Raw genomic sequence first — 10028 nt, 5'->3', positions numbered from 1 at the left:
TCTGAGGTTTGGCCATCTCATGACCATAGAAGCAGGTCCATGAATTCATGGTGCCAGGTTCTAATAAAGAAACTACCATTGCCCTTTAAGCTGGGAGCTTCTGCAGAGAACCGAATATTGGGTAATGTGGAAATTGGCCACACCTGGAGTATGTCTGCTGTTGTTATTAAGGAGCTCCTGATAGCTTATAAGAAATTTAGGTATGATCTTGTTTTTTATCTTATCATTTTAAATCAGTTTGCATGGATTAATAATAGAGCTTAACATCTATTTATTCACCCTGCACTTATTGTTCTGGATCCAAAAGAATCAATTGCCTGTTTAACTGATCACAGCCCTGACTCTTGGCTGTGATCAGCCATTTGTCTGAAATGGTATAGGGTTTCCTGCCTGAGCAGGGGGTTGGACTAGATGACCTCCAAGGTCCCTTCCAACTTTATTATTATTATTATTATTATTATTATTATTATTATTATTATTATTATTATTATTATTACTACTACTACTACTACTACTACTACTACTACTACTACTACTACTACTATTACTATTAGAGAAAGGAAAAACCAGGAGCAGTAAAGGAGATTTAAAAATGAATTGAGCAATATGAGCAAAGTAAGTAATACAGTATGTCACATGCCATGAAAAAAATTGCTATAGTCTTGAGAAATGCTTGAAACAAAACTTAGTTCCACACAGTCAAATTCATCAGAAATAAATTCATGGGGTTGTGAAATTAACCATTCAAATTTAGTGGAAAGATGATGAGAACATTTGCTCTTGTAATTGCCAGATGAAAAACCTACAGCTGTTCAAGTGCTGAGAATCCAGTGAGCAGGAAATAAAGCACTGCGCTGATTATTTATGTGTCATTTATAATGACGTTAAATTATACACTTGTAAAAAGTAGAAGTGAGAGAGAAATATAATTTGGAAAGCTAAAACTTGATATTTAGTAAAGGTAGAAAGCAAAAAGGAGAGGGTGGTGAGAGGAAAGAAGAGAAACATGATAACAGTATTGAAAAAAGTACCAAACTCCAGTCATATTTTTCAATCCTTCAGTCTTATTTTTTGCTATAGTTGCAAAAATGTCTAGTACTCAGAAGACCCTCTTCAACAAGGGCTACACCTAAATTAAGTCAGTAATGGGACAGTCACAAAGTGTGATTGGCAGGGCATTACCAGACTTCTTTATAAGTGAATAATCCAATACTCCAAATAATATTCTCCAGATAAAGAAGTATCTAAATTTCTTAGTTTTGGAAATGACTAAGTTTAGGTGACTTTAGACCAGTCGTTCACTCTCTCAGTTCTAGGAAGGAAGCAGTGGCAAACCCTTTGTCCAAAAATATAAAAGTTGCAGTGACTTTTCCAGGCTGTTTGAAGGAATTAAGACTGACACAAAGGAACTAAATATCACAGAGTCTGTACAATTGACAATTTAAGTAGAGAATAGCATAGAGTCCTGTGTACGTTGGAATAGCTGAAGCATTAACGAATCATATCATGTGTAAGCATTGTAGGGGAAACCATTTTATACATAAAGCACAGGGGAAAATAGCCACATAGTTTAAACAAATTCACAAATACACATGTTTTCCATAATCACATTACATCCTAGTACTCACTTCATCAAAAATCAGGACTAGTCATTTTCTGGCAAGCCAGAAGCTGCCAATCAACAACTGGCTGAGTCAGGGGAGTAGTCAAATGGGAAATTAGTCTGGAATCCCTATGTTGGCATAAGAGGGCAAAGTCTGACACCTTCCCTCCCCTTTGAATGCTGTTGGACCTTATCTACTCTTAGCCAGGTGCCAACCATCAGTCTGAGAATATTCTTTTGTGTAGGTTTGACTTCTAGACTTAGGCAAGAAAAACCAACTGTACAGGTATAGACTAGGTCAAACTTGGCACAATGTCAGTAACTGTGAGAGGGATCTTGGAGTCCAAAAGGACAATTACTTAAATATGAGCTAACAGTGTGCAACAGCATACAAAAAGGCCAATGCAATCCTAGGCTGCATTAATAGAGGGATAGAATGAAGACCATGTGAAGTATGTAATAGTACTTCTTTACAAAAGTATCCTTTTATTGGACTGGTGGATTTGGTTTCCTGGAACTTGTGATGACCTCAGGAAGGTTTAGTTCCCCAGTTCTTATTGGCTCTGGGCAACTTCATTTCTTCCTTGCTGGTATTTTTGATTGAACATTTATTTTGTTCTTATTTTATGATTCTAGTTAAACTTGAGGAGTTGGTTTCTTGACTGTACTATTTCAAAAAGTTGACATCTCCTCAAATTCAAAATAAGATTATATGTTACTACACAGTTGTAGTAACAGTAGCATTCCATCACAAGGGGTCATTATCAAACCCACAATGTCATTTTCTCCAGTATATTTCCCCAGCCAATGGAATTCCAGAGCTGCCAAATATCCATATTTACTATCAGTAAAGTAAATTGACAGTAATTAGGGATGCAGGATTTTATATATATCCTGTCCAATCAACTTTCCTCTTGCATTTTCTTTGTTGTGTTAACTATAAAAAGGAATGAAACACGGGGCTCAAGGTTGTCTCTCTCTCTCGTTTTTCATGGAGACATCCCATTTTATCAGCATACCCTAATAAGCTGCCTTTAAATGATCTTCTGACTCGGTTGCTTATTGGGAAGGTAAATCAAAGCAGAACCTATGGCCAGATTTGGCCATCAGGACAGTGGGCCTTTGTGCACCAGTGCAAGTGCCTGCCAATCATGCGAGGGAGTTTTGTGACTGAGCGCATGCACCCTCCGCTCACGGGCGAAGCTCCATTTACATGAGGGGAGGGCATGCACTCCCACCACTCTCACAAATGGAGCTTTGAGTATGTGCCTGCACCTGCCACTCACACATTCCCCCCCTGCCAGGCATAAGCCTTATCCACAGTCCTGGATAAGGCTTTTAGCATATGTCATCAGCAGCTCGGATGAAACTGTTCTTCAGCAAATTTTAATAAAATATCATTCTGGTACAAATCAATTTAGATTTGTTTCTTCAGGTACTAGACAATGGAGTATTTCTTATCTCTTCCAATTTACATCATGTTGCACGGTTAATGTAAGCTTATATGATGTTCTATTACAATAATGTCATATACTTCTTGCTTTTTCATATTGTCATATTATAAAACAGTTATGGTAGATAGTACCAGTTCACCCATCCTGCCCACCATACCAAGTGCCTAGTTTTGTCAAAAAACTTCTAAGACAGAGAGAGAGAAAAAAACTCTTGAGCTAAAATAAATAGGAACCTGTTTCTTGGGTGCTTAAGGCACCATACTAGAAACCAGGAGATAATGATGCCTACTCCTGTTGTAGGAATGAAACCAGATTGGTGACATTACATCCTGATACTCACTTCACTAAACATAAGGAATTGTTAGTGTGTAGAATGCCAGCACTGCCAAACATCTATGTTTAGTATCTGTAAAGTGTGTGGACAGTATTAGAAATGAGAGACATTGGCTAAGCAATATATGGAGTGATAGGTTTAATAGGTTGGATTTGCCTCCATCCCAACTATCCCTTTCTACCATATTCCTTTATTCACAGAAGTAAAAGAGCAGACAGGAAAATGAAAACAAAACCAGGCTAAATAGAATATAAATAACATTAAAAGAATTTGTCACAATCTCCACAGTTGAGAAAGGACACATTTGATAGTCTTATTTCTCATGCTATAGATGATTGGATTGAACAGAGGTGGAAGGAGGGCATATAGAACAGTCAACCCAAAATCTAGATAAGATGGAGTGTTAGAGGAAGGTTTCAGATAGGCAAAGCATGAACTTAATATTAGCACAGACACTACTGTAAGATGGGGAATACAAGTGGATAAGGCTTTTTGCCTTCCTTGTTCAGAAGGGATTCTTAACACTGTCCTAAAGATCACTGCATAAGATACAATAATAAAAGTAAAACAACCTAGTCCAACAATGATACCAGACACAAGAATACCAACCTCAAGTAGATTTAATCCAGAGCAGGATAGTTTTAGCAATTGTGGAATTTCACAGAAGAATTGGTTGACCATATTAGAACAAAAACGGATGGAAAAAGTGCCAATGGTATGCAACATTCCAAAGAGGAGACTTATAACCCACACTAGAATTATTATTTCAGTACAGTATTTCCAATTCATCACCATTTCATAGTGCAATGGATGACAAATGGCAACATATCGATCATATGCCATGACTGTCAGGAGGGATAAATCAGAAGCTTCAAAGGAGACAAAGAGAAAGTATTGAGTAACACAACCAATGTAAGAGATGTGTCTAGTGTCCATGAGAGAATTTATCATGGATTTGGGGACAATGACTGAAACAATGCCCAGATCCTGCAAACCCAAATTCATGAGAAAGAAGTACATGGGGCTGTGCAGTCGACGATCAAAAGCGACTGCAGAAATAATGAGAAAATTTGTTGTTACGGTAGTGAGATATAACACAAAGAAGAAGAAGAAATGCAAAAGCTGCAGATGCCGATTTTTTGAAAATTCCAGCAGCAGAAAGTAAGGCACTGTGGTTTGATTCTCCATGTTCATTTATGACAAAGCTGGCATAACTGCAAGGAAACAGAGGAGGGAAATTTGGTTAGATAAAATTTTGGAGGAGGCATTTTGATATGTGGTGAACATAAAAAATATCAAAAAATGTCAAGGATGGAACGAATGAATAGAGAGTCAGAGCATGGGAAACAGAGTTGTAGGATGGGAATATTAGAGCACAATCTTGTCACTTATTACTGTACTACATCTGTACTAAATAACCAAGTACCAACCTCATATTTTTCCTTCTTTCCTGTTTTCAGTTGTGTTATCTTATCGACTGATAAAAAGCATTACCTAGAAGTAGAACAAGGTTGATTCAGGTCTATTTTCATCAATGAAAGATTACTTGGGATAATTAAACCCATTATCATGTGTCTGCACTCCTACAGGATTGTGGTAGTGCTGGAAAATTGAAAAAAAAAAACTATATATGGTGCTTTGTGCTTCCAGAAGAAAGGCAATGTAAATTTAGCCAATCAATATAAAAATATATGTGCTATGTCTCTTATTGGGAAATCTTGAGAGCACACATTTACTCCTTGTATAATTTCTCTCTGGGTAATGACGGTGATAGTTTTTTTCTCAATTTCCCTGCCAGATATTAGACTATAATAATAAAATAAAAAGCCTTTAAACTAATACATAAATATAAAATTGATAAATATATATTTAGTGGCATATTGTTAAATAGAAAATGAAAGAATTTTAGTTACAATATAACTGGTATTTGGATATTCACTTGGTGATAAAGACACAATTATACCCAGTGCTTTTTTTGTAAAAAAGAAAAGGTGCCAGAACTCACACATGTCATACAACCCACCTTGCCTACCCTACAAGGTTCCATCCAAAAAAAAGGCCGGAACTCCATTCTGGGTGTTCTATGACAAAAAAAAGCCCTGATTATACCACTGTCAAATACATTTAATCAGGGCTTTTTTTCTCATAGAACGCCCAGAACGGAGTTCTGGCACCTTTTTTGGATGGAACCTTGTAGGGTAGGCAAGGCGGGTTGTATGACATGTGTGAGTTCCGGCACCTTTTTTTTTTTTTTACCAAAAAAGCACTGCATTTAATCAAATGATATCAAACATTAGCAGAATACAGTAATAAATCCCCTTATCCAACATTTACAAGGAGATTAAAACTCATTTTGAAAAGGCAGTCTCCCATTCAATACAAACTAATAATGTCTGTAGTAGGGATTGGACAGAAAATGAAACACAACCTATTACAGCTATGAACCGTGACATCTCATCATTTTTTTTCAACAGTAATACTTAAAGTACCTTTTGAAGAATAATACTTTATTCTCTCCCCCCAAATTGTCTAACTTCTTATTCCATTATATCAGAAAACTACCTTATGCAATTATTCACTTAAATTGTCTTTCAGCAGAAAAGTTACAATAACCAGCCCTCAGATAAGCAAATGCTAAGAAAATGCTGTCTCACTAATTTTCATGTAATGAAACATCCATCTGCAGTCGTAAAGATTTCTATTTTGACTGTTAATTAATAATAGAATAGAATAGAATAGAATAGAATAGAATAGAATAGAATAGAATAGAATAGAATAGAGCACAGCACAGCACAGCACAGCACAGCACAGCACAGCACAGCACAGCAGAACAGAACAGAACAGAACAGAGCTGGAAGGGACCTTGGAGGTCTTCAGCCCCCTGTTCAAGCAGGAGAACCTACAGTATATGATCTAAGACAAGTGACTGTCTAGTTTCTTCTTAAAAATCTCCAGTGATGGAGCGCCCATAATTTCTGGAGGCAAGCTGTTCCACTGGTTAATTGTCCTCACTGTCATAATCATAATCTTTGTTTTGTTTCCCTTAAGAGACTTGTACACCAAAATAAAACTGACTTCTGTTTGCTTATTAACATAATTGGCCATTAAGAGCACAAGAGCTATCTCTAAATACTCCAGGACCAGTTATCATATCACATAGAATAATAATATCCCAGATTATTAATAGCTGTAGTCATACCAAAAGTCCAGATTGTAAGAGATGAAACATAGATCAAGTGAGAAAACCTCCCTGAAGCATGTTTCATCACTTCAGATTCTCTTTCACGTCCAGTTATCAAAAAATCCCATCCTCTATTCTGAATGTCCTGGCTGTGGCAGAGAGCTGAGAATTGGACTAGTTAAGCTTAGATGATTATTCAGTGGTTGAAAATTTATGTCTTCCTATAAACAATAAAGGCAAAAAAGAAGTATCAGGAAACCCATACAAATCTAGTGGATTGCTAATAGTTACATAATAAACTATAAAAATCAGTGGCATTAATGTGGGACTTCAAAAAACATGATTATTGCACTGTTGTATTGTAAGCCTCACCCCTTTGTAGGGTTCATTTGGCTCTCTGATGAGACTGCAGATACATGCCTAAAACAAGACTCATAGAATGAGACACAATGTAAGCTCATAGAGACATATACAATGCCTATAATAGAAAAAATAATATAGTAAATCCATGGAAATTGGTAAAAAATAATCTCACAGAACAAGATGCACAACAGATAAGATTTAGAAAGGGAGTTATACAAATAGTTATACAAATAGTTGCAAAATTTATCCTCCCCTCCCCCTGTGGCTTCTACCACTTCCCCAGAAGAACCCATCCACAGCCCATGTGGCAAAACATCAAAAAAACAGTTTTCAGAATTTTTCATATTTCAACATATTTTATCATATTTCAGTATATTTTTAATATCTTTAAATTGGTAGGATGACCAATGCAATTTAACGAATTCAATAGCCTTGGCTGGGTTGAACAAATAAAACCCATAGCTGGAAAATGAAGAAAAAAATGAGCAATCCATTCAGACGGCACAGCATATAATAGAAAATACAGGATTCCTATGTTCTTCTAAGTTAATAGAAAGGCAAGTAAAGATGCTCACATTGACAAAGTCTGTACATCAATATTTTGATACAACTTTTGATAGAACACTTGCTTTATATATGTACTAAAATCTCACACTTAAATATGAAAGGGGTAGAAGATAGCCTCCTTTTGTTGGCCAGATAAATTTTGTTTACTAGTAATCTTGATTACCTCAAGAGTTTCAGCTCCACCAGATCTTATTGGCTTTGGTCAACTCATTTTTTCTTGTTGCTATTTTGTATTGAACCTTTATCTTGCTTATATTTTATAAACCATGCTTAAACAAAACATGTCCTAACATGATGCCTGAAAGAATTGAATAACTATGCAGCATCAATGACAAGAACAATCTTTACACCCAGCAAATGAGCAAAGCATAAAAAAAATCAAAGTCTCTTCAAGCTAACTCTCTTCTATGTAAAAAGGAGGGAAGGCAAACACAATTAGACTTTCAAGACTATAAAAGTATAATTCTAGTCAAACTTGAGGAGCTGGTTTCTTGACTAGCCCACCTCAAAAAGGGGATATCTCACCAAATTCAGAATAAGATTCTGGCTTATAACATAGGTAATCATACACCACAACTACATTTAGGCAAGAAAAGCCAAATGTACAGGTATAGTATAGGGGGTACCTTGCTCAATAGTAGTAACTGTGAGAGGGATCTCGGAGTCCTAGTGGACAATCACTCAAATATGAGCCAGCAGTGTGCTGCAACTGCCAAAAAAACCCAACACAGTGCTAGGCTGCATTAACAGAGGGATAGAATCAAGATCACATGAAGTGTTAATACCACTTTACAATGGCTTGGTAAGGCCACACTTGGAATACTGCCTCCAGTTTTGGTCACCTCCAAGGTCCTTTCCAATATTATTATTATTATTATTATTATTATTATTATTATTATTATTATTATTATTATTATTATTATTATTATTATTATTATTATTATTATTATTATTATTATTATTATTTATTACTACTACTACTACTACTATTAGAGAAAGGAAAAACCAGGAGCAGTAAAGGAGATTTAAAAATGAATTGAGCAATATGAACAAAGTAAGTAATACAGTATGTCACATGCCATGAAAAAAATTGCTATAGTCTTGAGAAATGCTTGAAACAAAACTTAGTTCCCACACAGTCAAATTCATCAGAAATAAATTCATGGGGTTGTGCAATTAACCATTCAAATTTAGTGGAAAGATGATGAGAACATTTGCTCTTGTAATTGCCAGATGAAAAACCTACAGCTGTTCAAGTGCTGAGAATCCAGTGAGCAGGAAATAAAGCACTGTGCTGATTATTTATGTGTCATTTATAATGACGTTAAATTATACACTTGTAAAAAGTAGAAGTGAGAGAGAAATATAATTTGGAAAGCTAAAACTTGATATTTAGTAAAGGTAGAAAGCAAAAAGGAGAGGGTGGTGAGAGGAAAGAAGAGAAACATGATAACAGTATTGAAAAAAGTACCAAACTCCAGTCATATTTTTCAATCCTTCAGTCTTATTTTTTGCTATAGTTGCAAAAATGTCTAGTACTCAGAAGACCCTCTTCAACAAGGGCTACATCTAAATTAAGTCAGTAATGGGACAGTCACAAAGTGTGATTGGCAGGGCATTACCAGACTTCTTTATAAGTGAATAATCCAATACTCCAAATAATATTCTCCAGATAAAGAAGTATCTAAATTTCTTAGTTTTGGAAAACTTTTTGCCCCCATGCATCAATATGAAACCATAAATAGCCTAGTGCAAAGATAACATTGCCAAGTACTCTTCTGCTGAAACTTTTTTTAAAAGATAAACATAAAAACAATGGTAACATGGTGGACTCCATAAGTTATTATATACTTATTTACAATGTTGGGATTCAGATATGTGAACAACTGGTTCTCTGTGTGGATGCCACTTCCGGATGTCCATTCTGGGCCCGGGCAATAAAAAATTAGCTACCAGTGTGTGAACCAGCTGAATCCCACAACTTGTTAAATCATATTGTTTCTTTAATTTGGGGTTTATTGTGATTTTGTAAATCTGGTTAATAGATTTTATAATCATGATTTGTAAGATAATTTATTTTACATTCCAGCCCAGTGAAAGAACTGCTCCGGTGGACCCGGTGAGGGTGGAGGCCGTGGTTCTGATCATCAAAGGCACTTGTTTCACCCCCCCGTGTATTTTCTGTTGTGGGACTTTGTGTCCATGCTTAGAGTCTACTCCAGGTCGGAACTGCTGGCCCTGCGCGATTCCCCCCTCGCACAGGTATGGCCCAGTATAACCTCGAGGGCCATCCTCAATGACGGGGTAAGGAGCCCCCAGAGGTGCGTAGCAAAGGGAGATCGGAAGAGGAGGAAGTTGAGAGCTTTCCTAGCGGGATGTTTTAATAAATTTTTAGGGGGTAGGGGGAGGGTCGGGGGGGCACGGGGATGCCTCCCTGGGGCCAAGGCCGGGCCTGTCCGAGGGACGCAGCGTCGGAGGGGTGGGGGAGGTGGTTGGGGGATTAAGAGAGGGTGGTACGATCAGCAC

The 10028-nt window shown here is 36.7% G+C and overlaps 1 protein-coding gene across 1 annotated transcript; it reads right to left on the bottom strand.

Annotated features, from left to right (window-relative positions):
* Window positions 1-3664: 3664 nt before the first annotated feature.
* LOC114923292 (olfactory receptor 14A16-like) lies at window positions 3665-4579 on the bottom strand. The gene has a single exon (XM_029286058.1). It carries the CDS (start codon window positions 4577-4579, stop codon window positions 3665-3667), a length of 915 nt encoding a protein of 304 aa, XP_029141891.1.
* Between the last annotated feature and the right edge of the window lie 5449 nt (window positions 4580-10028).

The sequence above is a fragment of the Protobothrops mucrosquamatus genome, unplaced genomic scaffold, assembly GCF_001527695.2.
Source record: "Protobothrops mucrosquamatus isolate PMUCROS unplaced genomic scaffold, P.Mucros_1.0 scaffold2796, whole genome shotgun sequence".
NCBI lineage: Eukaryota > Metazoa > Chordata > Lepidosauria > Squamata > Viperidae > Protobothrops > Protobothrops mucrosquamatus.
Note: the sequence above shows the minus strand (reverse complement) of the source record. Positions and strands in the feature narration are given on the sequence as shown.

What these genes read in the sequence shown, in the direction of transcription:
- LOC114923292 (XM_029286058.1), bottom strand. Translation starts at nt 4,579, where the DNA reads ATGGAGAATCAAACCACAGTGCCTTACTTTCTGCTGCTGGAATTTTCA.